Consider the following 23200-nt stretch of genomic DNA (forward strand, 5'->3'; position numbering starts at 1 on the left):
TATGACTGGAAAATGTTAGCTCTCAAAATGGAATATTTAGCTTGCAGAGCATGTAAAATGTGGCAAATCTGAGACTCAAAGTTGTTATATATATATTTGTCATTTCATATTGACATCCAGTTTCCCACATAGTATGTTTGTTGATGGAAGTTTGCTTCCCATCCTGTATGTGCAAATCTGTCTGGAAAGTTCCTTTCCAAAAGCAAGACACATAAAGGATATCCCAGTTTACAAATTCTGAAAGGCACATATACTACTAACATAGTGGCTGTATTTTATTTATTTTTCCTAGAATTGTCTATTTAAAGCATACTACAAGCACAAAAGACCTAAAGTTCTACAAAGGTAGAAACAGTCCTAAAATTAACAAGAAAAATGGTAATTAAAAGAGAGGAGCCACTTTTAATAAATTCATAGTCAGCCAAGTCTCTCTCATTCTTCTTCCAGCTATGTAAAAAAGAAACCTGCATCTTTCCAAAAGTTCATTCTGTACACTCCAGCTCCCGATGCCATCCTTTAAGGCAGAAGTACTGTACAGAAGCCCCTGACGGGGCAGGTGGGTGTGGGGGACTCCCTGATCCTGAATGGGGTAACTGTGCCCCTGAAGGAGCAGGCGCACAGCCTGGGAGTCATTTTAGACTCACAGCTGTCCATGGAGGTGCAGGTCAAATCTGTGTCCAGGGCGGCTGTCTACAAGCTCCATCTGGTAAGCAGGCTGACCCTCCCTACCTGTGGACTGTCTTGCCAGAATGGTGCATGCTCTAGTTATCTCTCGCTTGGACTTGAATACGCTCTACATGGGGTTCCCTTTGAAGGTGAACTGAAAACTACAACTAATCCAGAATGCAGTAGCTAGACTGTGGACTGGGAGTGGCCAAGTGCTGACCTTTAAAGCCCTAAACGGCCTCGGCCCACTATACCCAAAAAAGCATCTCCACCCCCCCTTGTTCAACCCGGACACTGAGGGTCTTCTGGTGGTGCCCTCACTGTGAGAAGCGAAGTTACAGGGAACCAGGCAGAGGGCCTTCTTGGTGGTGGTACCCACCCTGTGGAATGCCCTCCCACCAGATGTCAAGGAAATAAACAACTATCTGACTTTTAGAAGACACCTGAAGGCAGCGCTGTTTAGGAAAGCTTTTAATACTTGATGAATTATTGTATTTTTAAATATTTTGCTGGAAGCCGCCCAGAGTGGCTGGGGAAACCCAGCCAGATGGGCGGGATATTATTATTATTATTATTATTATTATTATTATTATTATTATTATTATCTGCTCCTTTTCACGTTTATGTGTTTTGGAAAACAGAAGCGTGATTAAATCAGGTTCTTCAGCAACACTCATGTTAATGGTTCTTTGGTCACAGAGGGCTGTAAAAATTTATGCTTCAAAGCCTTAAATACAGTATTTGCTTTTAATTCCAAAACAAACCCTGTAGTAAATACAATTTTTTTTTTTTTTTACATACTGAACAAATACCCAACGTTTCATTATAAGTAGCAGGTTCAAATTATATTTTCAGTTCTTTCCATATGGCTTCCATTACAGAAATATGATTGTCAGCCATTTTGTTCATTGTCAAAACAATTTCTGTACTGCTGGAGAAGTACCAGTAATGGCTGCAGATTGTAGGCATGTCTAGCTGCATAAATATTTCTTTTATTGCTTGACACAGCTTAGAACTCTGTAAATATGTATAAATTATTATTATTTTGCCATCAGTCATTCTAAAAACAAAGCTAAAATAAAAATAATAAAGAATGGTGACGAAGGTTTAGCTACACTAAAATATCATTTCTCTTACTGCACCATACCACTAGCCCAATCATGGCAATTGTCAAGAGAACTGGAATGAAAATCAGGGTAATCAAAATTTTATCTGGTGGATCTTCCCAATGCACTTTTTTTGAAGTACAGTTTGAAAAGAATTCTTTATGGATTCCAGTGATGAAGCCCTCAGCAATGGGGTTAGGCCAAAAGCACTTTGCTGTTGCAGCCTTGTCTTCTGTACATAGGGTAAAGTTGTTGTAATACCTGAAGAGAAAAGAACATGACAATAAGTTTGACGAATACATACAAAAAACTCTTCTGACAACTCTTTCCCTTCTTTCACTCCAGTCTAACAGATTCTTGACAAGGGATCTGTTTCTTTCCAGCAATTTTCTTGCCACAGAAGTGCAGCAACAATTTGGAGCTGGACAAATATTATCTATGCTGGGAAGACTCCATACCCAGCTCTGTCCTTGAATTATGCTAATCTCTGTTACACTTCCACGTGGATATGCCACCTTTGGGTTGCCACCTTTGGTCAGGCAAATAAGGGATAGGTGGGAGAAAACTGGGGGGCTAAAAATTTACCTCGTGCAGAAATGACTTTGAAGCAATCCGTTGCAATGATCAAATGGAAGCTATTGAGGCATCTGATCAAGGCCTGTATTTTAAAATGAGCTTAAAGATATATCTGCAAATGTTTGTATGTTTCATGCCAGGCATAAAGCAGCTGGCTAAGTACTTTGGCAGTTGTTAATCTTTGGCACCCCCCCCCCCCCCCCGATTTATAGCAGTACCAGGAGACAAGTTTCTCAAAGTTGTAAAAGGGAAATACAGGCTGGGAGCAAAGGTTATATTGACCCTACATATTACAGAATACAATCAAGCTGCAAAAACACTAATTAAGAGTTGGTAAATAGTAAGATTTATTGTTTAACAGAAAATAATACCATGTGCCTCCCATCAGACTCAAGCCATATTTTCCTAAAGTTAAAGGGCAAGAGCTAATGGGAAAAGCAGCTGGCTGGGAAAGGGGGTTGTAAACTGAAGAGGCTTCTTTTTGAAGCTGTTTTTACTGAGTTCCTTTTTACTTTGAAAAGGCCTTTTCTTCTAAAAAGCTATCTATGTTATGTATGAAATTTGTTGGCTTAATGTAATTATGCAAAGGATTTAGAAAGTAAGAAATGTTAGATTCTTATGTTAGATTCTTATTTCATTGATGGTGTGTGAGAATGTGAACCCAAGATCTCTGTTTAGATAAAATTTAAAACCATGAGCCATCTGTTTTAGCCATTTGTTTTGGAGTGCAGGGGCAACAGGGCAAAAGGTGATCTGGCAATTAAGGTGCCTTGTTGAGGCAAATGTAAGATATATGGCTACTTGTCTGCCATTTATGGATAGAAGGAAATATAGCTCTTTGTCTCCCATAAAAGGTAATAGGAAGTGGGTATATCTTTTATGATTGGTTCTAGCAAACAGCCAATAAGAATTTCAACCAGGCTGATTGGACAGAGGCAGCCAAAGGAGGAGCAAGGGGGCTGGGCTGAGGAAATATAAGTGCTGGCCATCAGGGCTGGAGTGGGCAGAGCTTTTGGTAACCATATACCACTGTGCCTATCATTTATTTGTCTGACAAATAAATTATTATTTTAATTTCTCTATTGCTGCGTTGAATATTACATTCCAGCTAAGCGTTAACCACAAGCAGGGTGCTACACTATCTCAGCAACTGAAAACATTCTAACAACAATACTGAAAGGAAATGCTCCCACAAAAAGAGGACATTGTGGGGCAGCGGGCAGGCTTCTGCTGCGGGGAGGGGGCAGAACCTCAATTAATTATTTTTAATGCTTTTCAATATTTTTGATAGTGAGCAAGCCTTGGATTATTCACATGTGTTGTATCATTTGGCAGAGACACCTATGCAACTACAGCATGAGGACATGACTTGCTGAAAATATAATAACGGTAGCCCTATGATACCCTGCCACAGTATAAAGAGAAAATAAATAGTATATGCAGATATATGTTGGAAACTTCCAAACTGTATATATAGTAGAAAATGCTGAAAGACACCCAGAATAATTCAGGAAAACAAAAAATGAATGCTTTTCAACACAAGCTATGGTAGAATTCTATGTTGAACTGTGTGAAGAGTTTTTGTGGTGATAAAGCTCTTGGCAGTGAGAGGCTGAGCAGCTGTGAAGTCATGGACTCCTTGCAAAACCCTAACTGTGGAAGGAATGGAAATTATCAAGAGAATATTAATTAATGACCACGTCTGTGTGAGGCAGAGACTCAAAGAAGTTGAGAAAATGCAGCAGAAAATGCAGTGGACAAAGGAAACAGAAAACTGAGGAAGTATAGAGGGAAAAGGAAGAGGTCAAAGGAAAAGCTGGGCTGGGAATACAGAAACAAAAGGTGTGTGTAGAAAAAGCTCACGCAAGTCTGAAGGGCAGGAGAACTTTTATCTGTTGGGAGAAAAGGAGTGTGGCAGGAAGTAAGAAGCCAGAGGGCTATGCAAGGCTGGGCAAGAGCTGGGATGGGTGGACAAGGAAAGGAGCAATGGGCAGAGGAATGAAAAGCCAGGTGGATGCAGGAATGACCACTGATGGAGGCATATTTCCTCAAGAAATTCCTTCTTTCCCATAGGGAACGACAGTAGCCACACAAATAGGCATTGCTCTGGACAAATGACTTGGAGAACCTGCATTTTGGATTAAATATTTGTCAGTGGTGCTGACAAGAAAGCTGAGTCTGGAGGCCATGAATCTTCCAAAGGAGATGGCAAAATATGAGAATGTAGTGAAAGAGGAACAGAGTAGGAACCAACTATCTACCACCCACATCTAATCCAAATCATATTTAAACATAGGCAGCTGGAGGAAATGGATGAGAAGGTTGAGTGGCTGAGTTGTTATAGGGAAATATTTTGGACTGGTATTGTGATTTGTATCCTCAACATGTGGCTTCCATGCCAGCTGGGGTGATACAAACATGGGAAAGGGTTTCTTATGTTTCTATCCCCACCTGGATGGTGAATCATAAATGGGTGCAACTTGTCTAACTTCCCAACCAGATTCAAAATCTGAGGCTGCACAGGTTTTGTCCTTTCACAAAAGAGGACACTTCTGCCTAGCAGCGGCTCAGAAGAGAGATTTGGAAGAGATCAGAGTCTCCCCTTGCAACTGTTTCCTGCCCAGCAGCTGGTTGGCAAGACTGCTGACTCTCAGAGCCCTGCCTGCTCCGTGGACTCTCTAGGGTGGGCAGGCGGGGGTAGCACCCCCACCCCCACCCATACTATGGGAATAACAATACAGTGGTACCTCGGTTTATGAACTTAATCCATCCCAGAAGTCCGTTCTTAAACTGAAACCGTTCTTAAACCGAGGTGCGCTTTCCCTAATGAGGCCTCCCGGTGCTGGTGCCCTTCCAGCGTTCGGATTCTGTTCTTAGACTAAGGTAAAGTTCACAAACACTACTTCCGGTTTTGCGGAGTTCATAAACCAAATCGTTCTTAAACAGGACTGTTCTTAAACCGAGGTACCACTGTGTTGAACAAGGTTAAAGGCCCCAAATACTTTAAACCTTTTCAGTTATTATTGGATGCATTGGTCTGAAAATAAAATTGTTCAGATTTAGAGGTTTTAAGAATTACACATCAATTTAAAAATAATTAATCCAGATATGTGAGTCTGTAGAAGGCACAATTGTTTTGCCTCTCTCCAGGTCAAATATCATGAAAGGCACCCTGTATTTTATGCAAAATTTAGATAAATAATTGCTCAGCCTAATTACATACAAAATTAATTTAAAGGATAGATGATTCATGTTTGGGGGTGGTGTGGTATTTCAGTTATCCCACACACAGAAATCACTGTGGGAAGAAAAAGAACTCTGGTCATCTCCACCCCCGCTTCCTGCTTCTTCACAGAGGGACATGAGTAGCAGCTGCCCTGTGAGCAAGAAAAGGCAATGGCAGTGAGACAAATGATCATCATAGTCACTTTCTTACAAGGGCTATTTGAAGATCACATGCAATTTAATTATTTGTTCTTTAGCCTTCTTGGTTGAAGAGCAGAATGAAAATTAGTAAAGAAGTAAATAAAAAGTTTCTCACAAATCAAATACAAGACTGTTGCTTCCCTGGGATCCTCATGAGTATGTCTTGTGCATCTCATTATGTTACACTGAGCCAAAAAAGCGGTCTCTCATTTTCCCAAACCACTCAATTTCTACAGTACAGTTCTTCAAAACAGTTTATCTTTAGCTCCATTTTCAGGTCACACATTCCCAGTTCCATGCATTTTTATAAATACTATTAAAACAACAAATTTGTACATTAGGAGGGGCTTTACCATTGAGAGAGTGCTCCTCTAATCAACCCCACCCCCAGCTCTTTTGGGGAGCTGATGATCACAGCACTCAAACACATTGTGCATAGCAATTGTAGGTATCACAATCTGGAAAGGCTCAGCTCCTCCACATCTTAAGTGAGGATCCTCTTGTATTATACAGCTGCATTTGAAATTATTCCAAAATCAGGATTATTTTCAAACTTTACAGACTTTCAGCTGTTTGCAATGAGAAAATCAAACAAAAGCAATTGAAATAGCTCAACAAATGTTGCAAGTGGTTTCCCCAAATTCAACTGACATTGCAAATTATACTGGTTTCCTGTAATGTCATTACAGGAGCCAGAATCTAGTACGAAAAGGGTGTTGGAATTGATTCAGGAATTTGGTCATGTGGCGGGATTTAAGTTAAATAAGTTAAAAACTAAGGTACTTGAGAAGAACTTAACTCCAATTGAGAAGGAGAGGTTTCAGAAAGAGACAGGGCTAACGTTGGCTAAGAAAGTAAAATATTTGGGAGTTCATTTGACTGTTAAAAATTTGAACTTATTTAAAGATAATTATGAGAAATGTTGGTTGGAGGTTAAAAAAGATCTGGAAATTTGGTCAAATCTGAAGCTTTCCTTGTTGGGGAGAATTGCGGTTATAAAAATGAATGTATTGCCAAAAATGTTATTTTTGTTTCAAACATTACAAATTGTGGACAAGATGGACTGTTTCAAGAAGTGGCAGAAAGATATATCTAGATTTGTCTGGCAGGGCAAAAAGCCCAGAATAAAATTTAAAATATTAACTGATGCAAAGGAAAGAGGTGGGTTTGCCCTGCCAGACCTTAAACTTTACTACGAATCAGCAGCATTCTGCTGGTTAAAAGACTGGCTACTTCTTGAGAACACAGACATACTGGATTTGGAAGGGTTTAATAATGTATTTGGATGGCATGCATACTTGTGGTATGACGAGGTAAAAGCTCATAAAGCATTCAAAAACCATATTGTCAGGAAAGCTTTGTTTAATGTCTGGATAAGATATAAAGACCTATTGGAAAATAAGACCCCAAGGTGGCTATCACCAATGGAGGCAATGGCTGTGAAAAAACTCAATATGGAGGCCAGTTGGCCGAAATATTGGGAAATCCTAGAACAAGAAGGAGACAAACTAAAACTGCAGAGTTTTGAGAAATTAAAAGATAAAGTGCGAGATTGGTTACATTATTTTCAAATAAGAGAGACTTATAATTCAGATAAAAAAATTGGCTTTCAGGTGGAGAAATCAAAACTGGAAACGGAATTGCTAGATCCAAAAGATAAAATACTGTCAAGAATGTATAACTTGCTGCTAGAATGGAACACGCAGGATGAAATGGTTAAGTCAGCTATGATTAAATGGGCACAAGACATTGGACATAACATTATGGCGGCTGACTGGGAGCAGTTATGGACCACCGGTATGAAATTCACGGCATGTAATGCCCTAAGAGAAAATATTATGAAAATGGTATACAGGTGGTACATGACTCCAGTCAAGCTTGCAAAAATCTATCACTTGCCCGATAACAAATGTTGGAAGTGTAAAGAGACTGAAGGTACCTTCTTTCACCTTTGGTGGACTTGCCCAAGGATTAAGGCCTTTTGGGAAATGATATATAATGAAATGAAGAAGGTATTTAAATATACGTTTTTGAAGAAACCAGAGGCCTTTCTCCTGGGTATAGTTGGCCAATTGGTGCCAAAAAAGGATAGAACTTTTTTTATGTATGCAACAACAGCAGCAAGAATCCTCATCGCAAAGCATTGGAAGATGCAAGATCTACCCACCGTGGAAGAATGGCAGATGCAAGTAATTGACTACATGGAGATGGCGGAAATGACTGGCAGAATCCGAGACCAGGGAGAAGACTTGGTGGAAAAGGACTGGACGAAATTTAAAGACTACTTGCGGACACATTGCAAAATCCATGAATGTTAAAACGATGTGAGATACAAAATAATATGGCATTAGTGAATAAGTTATGAGGAGGCAATAAGGAATGTAAGAGGGATGAAAGTTTGGAAACAAGATTTATTTAAACACTTTAATAGAAAATGAGATTTGGAGTAGGAATTTGCTGAAGCTGACGATAAACAGGAACACAAGGAAGGGAGGTGAGGGGAAGCCAAGAAACTGGGTTATGAAATACAGAACTTTAAAGAGATTTCTATTCTTTTTTTTCTTCTTTCTTTTTTTATGTTTTGTACTGTTTTACTTTTTATGTATTTTTATGTATTTCTTAAAAAACTTTTAATAAATATCTTATAAAAAAAAACAAAAAAAAACAAATTATACTGGTTTCTCCAGTCTCACAGTCTTCAACCCCTTCATGGCAAGCATCTTTAGTACTTAGTAGAGCAGCCTTTAGGGACGCAGGTGGCGCTGTGAGTTAAACCACAGAGCCTAGGACTTGCCGATCGGAAGGTCGCGGTTCGAATCCCCGTGACGGGGTGAGCTCCTGTTGCTCGGTCCCCACTCCTGCCAACCTAGCAGTTCGAAAGCACATCAAAGTGCAAATAGATAAATAGGTACCACTCCGGCGGGAAGGTAAATGGCGTTTCTGTGCGCTGCTCTGGTTCGCCAGAAGCGCCTTAGTCATGCTGGCCACATGACCCGGAAGCTGTACGCCGGCTCCCTTGGCCAATAAAGCGAGATGAGCGCCACAACCCCAGAGTCGGCCACGACTGGACCTAACGGTCAGGGGTCCCTTTACCTTTACCTTTAGAGCTGCCTTTTGCTGCTATGACTTGCTGCAAGTGGGATGCACAGCCAGCTTCCAGCAGTGTTCCTGAGGAATCTGAGCCCATTCCTCATGAGTGATGGCCTCCAGATCTTGGGTTTGCATGCTGCAACCGCCTTCTTCAAACCCCACCATAGATTTTCTATGGGGTTCAAGTCAGGTAACTGTGATGGCCTTCCTGTAGAGCCTTCCAGGACTTCTTCTGCAACCAAGCCTTGGTGGAATTTGAGGGATGCTTGGGATCATTGTCCTGTTGGAAGGTCAAATGACGCCCAAGCTTCAGCTTCCTCACAGACAGCATGACATTTCCTCCTAGGAATTCATCCGGCCTTCCACACGCTTCAAGTTTCCAGTGCCAGAGGATGCAAAGCAGCCCCAGAGCATCACTGAGCCCCCACCATGTTTCACTGTAGGCAAAGTTTTCTTTTCAGCATAGAAGAGTTTGGATTTGATATCCCGCCTTTCACTCCCTTCTCCTTTCCCTTCCTCCCCCACAACAAACACTCTGTGAGGTGAGTGGGGCTGAGAGACTTCAGAGAAGTGTGACTGGCCCAAGGTCACCCAGCAGCTGCATGTGGAGGAGCGGGGAATCGAACCCGGTTCGCCAGATTACGAGACTACCGCTCTTAACCACTACACCACACTGGCATATGCTTCATTCTTCTTATTTCCGACATAGCGCTGTTCCATGGGGCCAAAAAGTTCCAATTTTGTTTCATCGCTCCACAAAACAGAATCCCAGAACGTCTGTGGCTTATTTACAGTGGTACCTCAGTTTACGAACTTAATCCGTTCTGGAAGTCCGTTCTTAAACCAAAGCCATTCTTAAACTGAGGTGCGCTTTCCCTAATGAGGCCTCCCACTGCCAGCGCCCGTCCACCGTTTTGGATTCCATTCTTAGACCGAGGTAAATTTCACAAACCGGTACACTATTTCTGGTTTTGCAGAGTTCATAAACCAAATCGTTCTTAAACAGGACTGTTCTTAAACCAAGGACACAGGTGAGCATTTCAGAGCTGAGTTTTCTTGTGCTTTGGGGTCAATAGTGGTGAACATCTTGGAGTTCTGGCATGGAAATCTTCTGCATTTAGTACACACCTTACTGTGCTCACTGAAACCTCAGTGCCTGCTGCCACAAAGTCTTGCTGCAGCTCTTTTGCAGTCACCCAAGGATTTTCCCCAGCCTGCCTTCTCAGAATTCTTGTTGCTGCCCCAAATAGCTTACTTTTTCTGTCCTGTCCAAGTAGTGTAACTACTGTTAATTAACTCTGAACTTGCGAACTATGCTTCCAACAATGTCTCTAGGAACATGCAGTGCCTTTGTTATCTTTTTGTATTCTGCTCCTTGTTTGTGAAGGGCAATGATTTCTTACCTTCTTGGACCATTCTCTTGACTTAGCCATAGTTCTAACATGCAGCCAAATTTGACACTCTGCAACCTAGCTAGTTCAGGTATTTCAGGTGTTCCAGCTCACCTGGTACAACTGATGAAGCCCTTGATTACTTGCATCAGGTGTGCTTGAAACAACACCTGTTGTATTTGTGTTGTTGTGAGGGTTTCTATTTAGGGGGTTGAGTGAGCCTGAAGAAGCCAGTATAAGTTGCATTTTCAGCTGAATTTGGGGAAACCACTTGAAGCGTCCATTGTGTTGAGCTGTTTCAATTGTTTTGTTTGATTTGCTCTAGAGGGGGAATCATGACACATGTCTGATGGCAGAAAACAGCACAAAAGTCTATTTATTAATCTAAGATGTCCATGAGCTTTTGAAAGGGCAGAAAGGCGGCAACTGGTCCTAAAAAATAAAATAAAATGCTATTTCCCCCAGCAATTTAGTAACTTCCATCTTGTTTAATTTTTTATTTTACTTTAAATACCTGGGGGGTGTATCTGGCTTGTTAAAAACAAGTTACGCCTTTTGCTTATCAATATAAATTAACATTTGAAGTTAACATAATTTTCTATTAAAATCATTGTTACATCTATGCTAATAGCCTGACCATTACAGAGTTTGATCATGACAAACACATAAAATGACACTATTCATCTGCTATGCTTCTAATACCAGCAGTAAAGTCACAGTGCTAAGTAATGTGTACTGGATTTTTAAGAGAGACTCCCAGAGGAGAAATAAAAGCCTTTCTGGAAACATCTTGGGTTTAAGTGCAGTTAAATCATTATCGCTAGCCTGCATTAGCCAAGCGTCATTCATCTCAGTAAAAGTGGATGAACATCATAATACAGCAGCTAACACAACCCCAACTTCCAAGGAAATGGCAGGCAACTGTATCCAGATTGGAAAAGTTTTCACACATGAGGCTTAAACAAGAGAGTAATTGCAAGACAACTATTCAATATAGAAAGACCAGCTCATCTTCTCTGGACATGAACTTACTATGCATAGAAGGCAGTATCAAAAAGAGATTTACTGAAATGTATTAATCACATCTTTTTTTCTTAAGTAATAGCAGGCATGGGGATGAATTTTCATCAGAACCATAGTTTGTGGGGAGGAGAGGTTTAACATTTTCTTCCCCTGCTGCAATCCTGACAAAAGTCCTGAAGAAAAACTAAGTTCTAACACAGAGCTTTGCTATTCACAGGTGCTAACCAACTAAAGGGACGCAGGTGGCGCTGTGGGTAAAAGCCTCAGCGCCTAGGGCTTGCCGATCAAAAGGTCGGCGGTTCGAATCCCCGCGGCGGGGTGCGCTCCCGTTGCTCGGTCCCAGCGCCTGCCAACCTAGCAGTTCGAAAGCACCCTCTGGTGCAAGTAGATAAATAGGGACCGCTTACTAGCGGGAAGGTAAACGGCGTTTCCGTGTGTTGCTCTGGCTTGCCAGAGCAGCAATGTCACGCTGGCCACGTGACCCGGAAGTGTCTCCAGACAGCGCTGGCCCCCGGGCTCTTGAGTGAGATGGGCGCACAACCCCAGAGTCTGTCAAGACTGGCCCGTACGGGCAGGGGTACCTTTACCTTTACCTTTAACCAACTAAAAGTTCTGCTAGCACAGTGCCTTTTGCTTTACAATGGAGCTTTCTCACCTCCTCTGCTCCTCTCACAACCCCTAAATGGCAGAGGTTCTCCAAAATGCCAGCAAGGCAGGGAAGGCTTCTGAGCAACAACAAAATGAGTGAGAGACAGATGTTAGCAGAGAGAGAAAGGCATGTCACAGAACTTCAAGAATTCTCTAGAATGTTCCAATTCTTTAGAATGATCTAATTTAGCTGTCGCAAAAACATGATCTTCTGAAGCATGTTGAAATTCAGTAGACAAACAGAACAGGACTGATCTGCACATCCTTATCCTGCACTGCAACTACTCAAGAAAATTTAATTTAGCAAAATTTACCAAGATTATTTTCTTTTTTTAAGAACCATTCTTTCTCAGCAGGAGGGAAGTCATATGTCCTTTTTGGAGAGAATATTGGAACTCCAAATATAAATGATCTCACCTCACCCCAAATACATTTAGAGCAATGTCATTGAAAGTCAAAAGGTTTTTTTTCAACATAATGATAATTATTGTTAGTCTTCATTGTCACAAACACATCTGTTCTATTCATTACTCCTTGCAGACAAACACAGCTGTGAGCAGAAGAAAATTTATAGCAGAAGGAAGAGGTATTTGACATAGTCTACTGAAGATCCTGTCAACAGAGTTTAGGGTAAACACAGTTTTAAGGATCCTGAACAATGTATTTGAAGACCCAGTGGTGGTATTTTATTGTCACAATACATATGCTTTATTTCCTGGCCCACACCAGCAGTGATTGTAAATATTCTGCTTAAGAGAAAAACATTCTGTTGGAAATCTGTTTGGTTAGGTTTTGATTCTTTATTCTACTCTTCCTGTAGTTAAAACACAATTTACTAGTCACATTTTACCAAGGGCTCTTGTGGAATTGTGGAGATTAAAAGGGCATATACACTCACAGCAGCTCAAAGCTGACAATATCACTTGGGTTCAACAGCTTTAAGCCAGGAGCAAAACCAGGCTTTATTTCAACAGGCTGACTAAACCAGGTGAGGGTAGCTGATGGGTCTTAAACTCTCACTCACCCTGTGTGTGAAGACAGGCTCCAGCGGATTGAGTAGATGAGACCAAGAGTAGGTCCAATGGTCAAGAAGGCAGTTATTGTGTGAAATATACTCAGAGTCGCAAAGTGATTTTATGCTCTTTATTCAGCTCATAGTGGTGAGGAGGAATGAATGAATGTCTGAGGGGTCTGCTTTATATACATTATTTACACAATGGGCTGCACATGATTGGCTAATTCTGGAATTCTACTGTAAGCCAATCAGGTTGTGGATTCACTTCTATCTGGAGCATGATTGGGTGGTTCCTGCCAACCAATCATACTGCTGCATTGTTCTAAGACCAATCAGACTGCTGCCTTTTGGATCCTATTGTTCTAGGACCAATCAGACTGCTGCAGTTTGGATCCTATTCAATTCAGTACATAACACCTCTCCCCTCTAAGTTCCAGTCCTGCCCGGGAGGTCGCATTCATAGTCCTCAAGGTATGCCGGCGGCCTGGGGTGTTCCCTGGTCTGGGGTTCAGGTTCTGGCTCGCGTTCCAAGGATGCTGGCTGTGATGGGGGCTGTTTGGTCTGGTGCAACCTGCTCGCTCAGTCGTAGTTCTGGTTCCGGTGTCCTTTCGGCCTCACGGGTCCTCTCTGTATTTACTGATTCTGCCTCTCCTGCTTGCCCTTGCTGCTCTATGGGCCTCACTGCCCCACTGTTCCCTTGGGACTCCTTTGACCTGTCCTCCTCCTCCTGGTTTTCTCCCGGGAATCGTCGCCGTATCTGGTCGCAGTGGCGGCGCCAGCATTGCCCCCCATCTGTTAGCACCTCGTACGACACGGGGCCAGTGACCCTGGTGACTGTGGCGGGTACCCATGCAGGGCCTGCCCCAAAATTCTTTGCGTACACTGGGTCCTGGGCCTCAAAGGTCCGGGGGTTCCTGCCTTCCCCCACCCCTACCTCATCCTGAGCTCTATCGGGGTGAAGGCGGTCCAATCTGATTGCAAGGCGCCGACCCATTAGTAGTTCAGCGGGGCTCCGGCCAGTCGTTGAGCTGGGGGTGCTGTGCTGTGCTAGAAGGAATGTGGCAAGGCGGTACTCCCAATCCCCTTGCGTCATGCAGCGAAGGGTGTCCTTGGTGGTCCGCACCATGCGTTCTGCTTGGCCATTGGTGGCCGGGTGGAATGGCGCTGAACGGATGTGGCGGATGGCGTTCTGCGCTGTGAAGGTTTGGAATTCTCCTGACGTAAATGCAGTCCCGTTGTCTGAGACGAGAGTGTCAGGGAGCCCGTGGGTTGCAAACAGCCTGCGTAGTACCCGGATGGCTGCGGACGTAGAAGTGGACGGTACCAGTGCGACTTCCAGCCATTTGGTGTAGGAGTCCACCACTATGAAGAATGTTTTCCCCTGAAAGGGGCCAGCGAAGTCCACATGCAGGCGTGACCATGGTGCTCGGGCGGACTCCCAGGACTGGACTGGGGCCCTTGGGGGATCTGGGCGGGATTCTTGGCAGGCCTGGCAGTGTTTGACCCAGGCCTCTATCTCTCCATCGATCCCCAGCCACCACACATAACTCCTGGCAAGGGCTTTCATTCTTACTACCCCTGGGTGTGTCTCGTGTAGGGCTGTGAGGACCCTTTTTGCGGAGGGGCTGGGGAACAACGACCCTGCTTCCCCATAACAGGCACCCCTTGTGGGCTGACAGTTCATGTTTGCGGGTTGTGTAGCCGGCGAATTCTGGCCCAGGGCTGCTGCTGGGCCATCCCCTCCACACCCAGTCCAGGACCCGGGAGATGACCCTATCTTTCTTGGAATGGTGTGCGACTTCTTGTGCCTGAATGGGGCGGTCGGGAAGCAGCTCCAGGCTCATAACCTCTTGTGCAGGTGCTGGGTCGGGGCCTGTTTCCGGTAGTGGTAGCCTGCTGAGGGCGTCCGCATGGCCCATCGCCTTCCCAGGGCGGTGAATCAGTGCATACTGGTAGCTGGCAAGGAAAATTGACCACCTTGACCCCTTTGGCTTCTAGGAGGAAGGTGAAACGGGAGGCGTACGCTTCCCAGTCTCCAGATGCTGGGTTGAACGGCGAGAAGCTGCTGTCGGTTGCCATTCTGAGTTCCTTGTGTCCCGGAGCTGAAGCCTGGATACACGGTGCGAGGCAGCGGTGCGGCAGGTGGCGGTGCTGCGGTGCTGTGTGTGGCAGTCAGCTCAGCGGGATCCCACCTTCGTCGCCAGTGAAATATACTCAGAGTCGCAAAGTGATTTCATGCTCTTTATTCAGCTCATAGTGGTGAGGAGGAATGAATGAATGTCTGAGGGGTCTGCTTTATATACATTATTTACACAATGGGCTGCACATGATTGGCTAATTCTGGAATTCTACTGTAAGCCAATCAGGTTGTGGATTCACTTCTATCTGGAGCATGATTGGGTGGTTCCTGCCAACCAATCATACTGCTGCATTGTTCTAAGACCAATCAGACTGCTGCATTCTGAATCCTATTGTTCTAGGACCAATCAGACTGCTGCCTTTTGGATCCTATTGTTCTAGGACCAATCAGACTGCTGCAGTTTGGATCCTATTCAATTCAGTACATAACACCGTGCAAGCTGTGGAGGGAAGTGAGGAGTAGATGGGAAGGGAGCCCACCTGGGAAAAGTAAACTCTGATCCTAAACCTCCACTGCCTTGTGGGACATATTCGAGAGAAGAGAGAAGTGGCTAAGGAGTAAACCCCACACAAATCCAGAGTCCAATCCTTAAGACCAGGGGTCAGCAAACTTTTTCAGCAGGGGGCCGGTCCACTGTCCCTCAGACCTTGTGGGGGGCTGAGCTATATTTTTTCTGGAGGGGGGTGAACTAATTCCTATGCCCCACAAATAACCCAGAGATGCATTTTAAATAAAAGGACACATTCTACTCATGTAAAAACATGCTGATTCCCGGACCATCTGCGGGCCGGATTTAGAAGGTGATTGGGCCAGATCCAACCCCCGGGCCTTAGTTTGTCTACCCATGCTTAAGACCTCCTTCCAGCAACTCCTGCAACCAAGCTGGTGCCAAACATCTTCCTATGCTTTCTGTGGTCACAGGAACAAGGTCAAGAGGGTCTTGTCACTCGGGCAGCCCAGGATCTCCATCCACACTGCCCAGGCTTGTGCCCCAGAGAGGTTACTTCAGTGCTGCTAACATAGCAGTTTGACTTCATCCTCAAATGTGAACTGCATGTGTCCCCCACCCTAGGAATGTATGAAGGTAAAATTTATATTCATTGCTCCACCCACTTTTGCCCCTGGCCTCACCTACCACTGGAATGTGGCCCTTGAAAGTTTGCTCAGAAAGGTATGCAGCTTACAGGCTGTCAAAGGTTCCTCACCTCATCTCGCCTCATCTAGGGCACAGTCCTTTGGGGTCTCAGAAATTCCACCTTTTCTCATGGCTGGAATGGACATGTAACCAAAGTCACATGTAACCAAAGTCACTTCCTTCTCTGGATGCCTCCTTGATTTCATTCTTCACCTCAAGGTCACCCTGGGCAAGATCAGCAGGGCAACAGTACATCTCTGGTAGTCAGTTACTCTTAGGGCCTGGCATCACCACCCACAGTTGTTTTGTGGAAGGGTCGGCCTGTCCTGCAGGAATTTCTCGCTTATTGGGTTCTGTGCCCAGGGAGCTTTTTTTGTAATTCTTTTAACGTAGTATATTGCAGGAGACCTCAGTATCAGTATACTGATACAGTATACCGCATGGGGCGGTGGTTGATTCACCTAAGATATGTGGCAAAAGGGGTGTGATAGGAATTTTATGGTCTTAGAGCTACTTGGACCCGTTTCCGAAGGGAAAAAAACTGGGAGCCGCAAAACCATTGCAACATTTAAAACAAATATAACACTGCATATATTGTTTCTTACCTTAATGTCCGATCTGACAGTGGGCGGGAAGGTGACGTCGGGACGGTGCGTGACTAATGCACGCACCGCCCCCATGCGACGTCACAGCCAGTACAGCGCCCGCCACAGTGGGGAGTGTCAGGGCGCACAATGCGCCTCCTCCCCTTGCTAGTATCCGCCCCGGAGCCGTGGCAAAGGTGTAAAAGAGCCACATGCGGCTCCGGAGCCGCGGGTTGCAGACCCCTGATCTAGAGGATGGGAATTTCAAAACTCTTTATAAGCCCTTGCACAGCATTTTTGGGGGTCCTCCGCCTTTCCTGTGAGTGAGGGAGCACCCTGTTGCAACAGATCAATAAAGATCAAGCTTACTAGCTGCTTTGCTTCTCAATATTCTCTGGTTGGCCTCTGTTATTCTCTCCTACCAATAGGGAACCTATGTAAGGACTCTATATGGGCTCTTGGCAAAAGGGCATATTTTTTATTTACAACAGGGGGAAGTATGCAGAGCAAGCTTGGCCAGATCCACTCCATTGTTTCCCCCTATCCAGCATACTCACACATGCAGGGCCAAGGCCAGCATTAAGACACTTAAAACCTGCAATTCAGATGCAAACCTCCACAGTGATGCTGTGCTCCTTGGGAAGAGCAATATGACATGTATTTCTCTTTAGCAACAAAATAAAATAATTCAAGTCCATCTGCCTTCAACAGAGCTTCAGGACAGATGGTGGGAAACTATAACGGGAAAGGAAATTAGAACCCCACCCTTAATGGCCACTTGGGAGTCAGTGTTATGATGCTTTCTGTGTTAGCACAAAACCCCTAAACGTGTTCATTCTTTACAATATGCAGAGATTTTGCAGTCAAGCAAATTCTGTTTTGCTCAGATCCCGGCTGGAATAATACAGCTGGAAACCAAAGCAGCAACACGAAAGACACCTGGAATGAATCATCAACCCAAAGTCACAGAACGAACAGCCAAGGAAATGAGAGTCGATGATTAACTAAGAAGAGCTCTCAAATCTTGACATTTGTGACTGCCAACCACAAATGAACATTTGGAGCCCATTTTTCAAGAGACACATTAAAGTTTCATTTTGCTGTGAACTAATCAGGCATGACGCCTGCCAACAACTCAGTTTATGGAATGATGCTGTAGAGAGCTATAAGCAGAAATAAGAGAGAAACCAACTGATCTCCAGCTGTAGAAAAATCCCTAACAGATTGGATAGGTTAATTCATGTTGAACATTTGGTCTGGTGCCAGAGCCAGTTAGATGAAATTGAGTTTTAGGCTACCTGCATTCCTCCCGTGTCCTCCATGTTGCTTGCTCACTCACTGGAGATTCTTAGTGCTCTCTCTCTTGTAGAGGTAGAAAAATTCACTTTTGCAGTGACCACGCACCAGGAATAAAGAGGAAATTTACGGGATATTTCCAAACAGGAATAATCTCCATGCTCAATGGTTAAACTTAATTTTTGCAGGCCAACAAAATGAGTTCATTGAATGCTCAACTCCTTCATTTCGTAATGGCTGTAAGCTGTTCATTCGAATCTGTCACAGAATCATAGAATCACAGACTGTGGACTCTCGAGGGAGACCATTCCACTGTCAAACAGCTCTCACTGTCAGAATGCTTTTCCTGAGGTTTAGTTGGAATCTCCTTTCTTATAACTTGAAGCCATTTGTTTGAGTCCTACCCTCCAGAGCAGGAGAAAACAAAGCTCATTCCCTCTTCCATGTGACATCTCTTGAAGCTGGCTCTCATAACTCCTGTCAAGTCTCCTCTTTTTCAGACTAAACATACCCAGCACCTTCAACTGTTCCTCATAAGGCGTGGTTTCCAGACCTTTGATCATCCTGGTTGCCCTCCTCTGCACATGTTCCAGCTTGTCAACATTCTTCTTAAATTGTGGTGCCCAGAATTGGACACAGTATTCCAGGTGTGGTCTGACTAAGGCAGAATAGAGCGGCACTATTACTTCCCTGATCTGGACACTAGACTTCTGTTGATTAAGTCTAAAATAGCATTAGCTCCCCCCCCCCTTTTTTTTTTTTTGCTGCTGCATCACACAGTTAACACGTTAAGCTTGTGGCCCACCAAGACCCCTAGATCCTTTTCACATGTACTACTGTCCCCCATCTTATAAAACAGTCAGTTTGTAAGCATTTAGAAAAGGATGCTGTGATTACTAAGACCCAGCATGGGTTTCTTGAAAACAAGTCAAGCCAGGCAAATCTCATTTTTCTTTCCGATGCTATTACAAGCTTGGTGGATCAGTGGAATGCTGTGAACACAGTGTATCTTGACTTCAGTAAGGCTTTTGACAAACTCTCCCATGATATTTTTGTGAGGAAGCTGGTAAAATGTGAGCAAACAAGGTAACTGGGGGGTGGATTTGTAACTGGTTGACTAACCAAACCCAAAGAGTACTCATTAATCCTCCTCATCCTGGAAAAAAGTGACAAGTGGGGTGCCGCAGGGTTCTGTCCTGGGCCCGTTGTTGTTCAACATCTTCATAAACAACTTAGATGAAGGAATTGAGGAGATGCTTATCAAATTTACAGATGACACCAAACTAGGAGGGGTAGCTAATGTCGCAGAAGACAGAATCAGGATTCATACTGGAGAACTGGGCCCAAATTAACAAAATGAAGTTCAGTAGGGACAAATGAAAGGTTCTGCACTTAGGCAGGAATAACCAGCTGCACCAGTATAAGATGGGGGACACCTGGCTTGCCAGTAGTACATGTGAAAAGGATCTTGGGGTCTTGGTCAACCACAAGCCAGTGGCGGAAGAAGGGGGTGGGGGCGGTCCACCCCGGGTGCCATCCTTGAGGGGGGGTGACAAACCCGCACTGACGCCACAGCATGTGGGGAATCGCCCATCCACAGCACATGCTGATGCCACAGCACGTGGTGGATCATGCCCCCCTGCGCAGCTCACCTGCCGCCAACGCCACAATGCGAGGAGGATCTCCCCACATGCAGCTAACCCCACTGCTGGTACGTAGTGGCATTGGGCATGCGCCGCCAGGCGGTTTGCCCCTCCCCTGTGGGTGGTTCGTCCTGCCCCTCAACACATCACACCGGGTGCTAAAGAGCCTTCCTTCGCCCCTGCTACAAGCTTCATGAGTCAACCTTGTGATGCAGCACCAAAAAAAAGCTAATACTATTCTGGGCTACATCAACAGAAGCATTGTGTCCAAAATAAGAGCTGTTCCACAGTGGAACGGTCTCCCTCAGAAGGTGGTGGACTCTCCTTCTTTGGAGATTTTTAAGCAGAGGTTGGGTGACCATATGACATGGATGCTTTAGCTGAGATTCCTAAATTGCAGGCTGTTAAGGTGCTACACTCAATATGCCAGCAAATTTGGAAAACTCAGCAGTTTGGATTTGGAGTTTGGATTTGATATCCCGCCTTTCACTCCCTTTAAGGAGTCTCAAAGCGGCTAACATTCTCCTTTCCCTTCCTCCCCCACAACAAACACTCTGTGAGGTGAGTGGGGCTGAGAGACTTCAAAGAAGTGTGACTGGCCCAAGGTCACCCAGCAGCTGCATGTGGAGGAGCGGAGACGCGAACCCGGTTCCCCAGATAACGAGACTACCGCTCTTAACCACTACACCATACTGGCTCTCAGTGGCCAGAGGATTGGAGAAGATCAGTCTACATCCCAATCCCAAAGAGGGGCAGTGCCAAAGAATGCTCTAACTACCACACAATTGCACTCATTTCACACGCTAGCAAGGTTATGCTTAAAATTCTACAAGGAAGGCTCAAGCAGTATGTGGATCGAGAACTCCCAGAAGTGCAAGCTGGATTTAGAAGAGGCAGCGGAACCAGAGACCAAATTGCAAACATTCGCTGGATTATGGAAAAAGCTAGAGAGTTCCAGAAAGACATCTACTTCTGCTTCATTGACTATGCAAAAGCCTTTGACTGTGTCGACCACAGCAAACTATGGCAAGTTCTTAAAGAAATGGAAGTGCCTGATCACCTCATCTGTCTCCTGAGAAACCTCTATGTGGGACAAGAAGCTACAGTTAGAACTGGATATGGAACAACTGATTGGTTCAAAATTGGGAAAGGAGTACGACAAGGCTGTATTTTGTCTCCCTGCTTATTTAATTTATATGCAGAATACATCATGCGAAAGGCTGGGCTAGATGAATCCCAAGCTGGAATTAAGATTGCCGGAAGAAATATCAACAACCTCAGATATGCAGATGACACAACCTTGATGGCAGAAAGTGAGGAGGAATTAAAGAACCTTTTAATGAGGGTGAAAGAGAAGAGCGCAAAATATGGTCTGAAGCTCAACATCAAAAAAACGAAGATCATGGCCACTGGTCCCATCACCTCCTGGCAAATAGAAGGGGAAGAAATGGAGGCAGTGAGAGATTTTACTTTCTTGGGCTCCATGATCACTGCAGATGGTGACAGCAGCCACGAAATTAAAAGACGCCTGCTTCTTGGGAGAAGGGCAATGACAGGCCTAGACAGCATCTTGAGAAGTAGAGACGTCACCTTGCCAACAAAGGTCTGTATAGTTAAAGCCATGGTTTTCCCAGTAGTGATGTATGGAAGTGAGAGCTGGACCATAAAGAAGGCTGATCGCCGAAGAATTGATGCTTTTGAATTATGGTGCTGGAGAAGACTCTTGAGAGTCCCATGGACTGCAAGAAGATCAAACGCATCCATTCTTAAGGAAATCAGCCCTGACTGCTCACTGGAAGGACAGATTGTGAAGCTGAGGCTCCAGTACTTTGGCCACCTCATGAGAAGAGAAGACTCCCTGGAGAAGACACTGTTGCTGGGAAAGATGGAGGGCACAAGGAGAAGGGGGCAACAGAGGATGAGATGGTTGGATAGTGTTTTCGAGGTTACCAGCATGAGTTTGACCAAACTGCGGGAGGTAGTGGAGGACAGAGGTGCCTGGCGTCCTCTGGTCCATGGGGTCACGAAGAGTCGGACACGACTAAACGACTAAACAACAACAACACCTTCAATAGGGATGTGGGTGGCGCTGTGGTCTAAACCACAGAGCCTAGGGCTTGCCGATCAGAAGGTCACATCCCTGCAACGGGATGAGCTCCTGTTGCTCTGTTCGAGCTCCTGCCCACCTAGCAGTTCGAAAGCACGTCAAAGTGCAAGTAGATAAATAGGTACCACTCCAGCGGGAAGATAAACAGCATTTCTGTGCGCTGCTCTGGTTCGCTAGAAGCAGCTTAGACATGCCGGCCACATGACCCAGATGCTGTCTATGGACAAATGCCAGCTCCCACGGCATATAGAGCGAGATGAGCGCCAAACTCCAGTTGTCCACGACTGGACCTAATGGTCAAGGGTACCTTTACCTTCAATAGCTTAGGGCCTCATCAAACCTAAATCCAGCCCTGCCCCAACCTGCATGATCTCTCTGTGGCTGCTCCTTTGCCCACAATCTCCACCGCCCACGTGTGATCTCTCCATGCCATGAAGAGATCATGAGAGTTGTGATCAGGCATTCGGGAGAAGAACCCCCGCCCCCATCACGATCTAGCCCTGGAGAGATTGGTCACTCCTCCTGAGACCACCTGGGAGAAAAGAGGCAGCCTCTGGGGCCAGCTGAGAGGTGCCAGAACGCTGTTCCAGAGGGAAAAAGTCCTGAGATCCCAAATCATCATAAAAGGCAGCTCTATGTATAATGCATTACCGTACGTTCAACTAGGAGGTCACCAGCACTAAGCTTGCCCTAACCCCAGATGGCCAGGGTTGCTTAACCAGCCTCAGCTGGTAAAAGGTATTGTTGTCCCAGTGTCCATCTGAGCCTGAAGCAATGGCACTGGCTCAAGAACCAATACCCTGTACAACTGCTCTTTCGAAGGGCATGTGGCCCAGACCACACAGGAAGCATGCCAGTTTGGTGAATCTGAGAACCACCTACCCATATTTACATGTCACAGAAATGTAAGGAGATTCAAACAAAGGGAACTTAAGGAAGACCAAGGACACCAAATCAGTCCTCCAGCATTTCAAAGCAGACAAGGGATCAAGGCAGCAGCTGAAGGGGGCAAGTTTATATTGGAACTAGATAAAGTATATGCAAACTACACTGAAGAAGAGGCAAAGAGCTAGCTACACATGTAGATGTGGAGACAGCATCATAGTGGTACTTAAAATAAATTTATCACATTATAGAAGGGAACAGAATTAGGCTCAGAAGGATATTTCAAGACTGCACCTCTTAAGAGCATTACATTGAAACACAACCCCCCCATAAGCTTAGCATATAACAGACCTGCAGAACTTAGCAGTAGGCAGGGGCCAAAATTAAAATAGGCTAAACTTCTTCAGGCCACAGATAGGTTTTTAGTGACTCACTTTCCAAGTAAAGGTATAATAAATGATTAAACTAT

General features: G+C 44.6%; 1 protein-coding gene across 2 annotated transcripts in view; it reads right to left on the reverse strand.

Annotated features, from left to right (window-relative positions):
- Positions 1 to 1399: 1399 nt before the first annotated feature.
- Positions 1400 to 23200, reverse strand: part of RAMP3 (receptor activity modifying protein 3) — a 76021-nt gene continuing 54220 nt past the window's right edge. Inside the window, exon 5 of one of the 2 annotated variants that reach the window (XM_077928132.1) lies at positions 1400 to 2033. In XM_077928132.1, the coding sequence (XP_077784258.1) occupies positions 1778 to 2033 (256 nt within the window). In that variant the 3' untranslated portion in view covers positions 1400 to 1777. The remainder of the gene's footprint in view (positions 2034 to 23200) is intronic. The other variant, XM_077928133.1, reaches the window with a different exon arrangement.

Source organism: Podarcis muralis, chromosome 5, assembly GCF_964188315.1.
Source record: "Podarcis muralis chromosome 5, rPodMur119.hap1.1, whole genome shotgun sequence".
NCBI lineage: Eukaryota > Metazoa > Chordata > Lepidosauria > Squamata > Lacertidae > Podarcis > Podarcis muralis.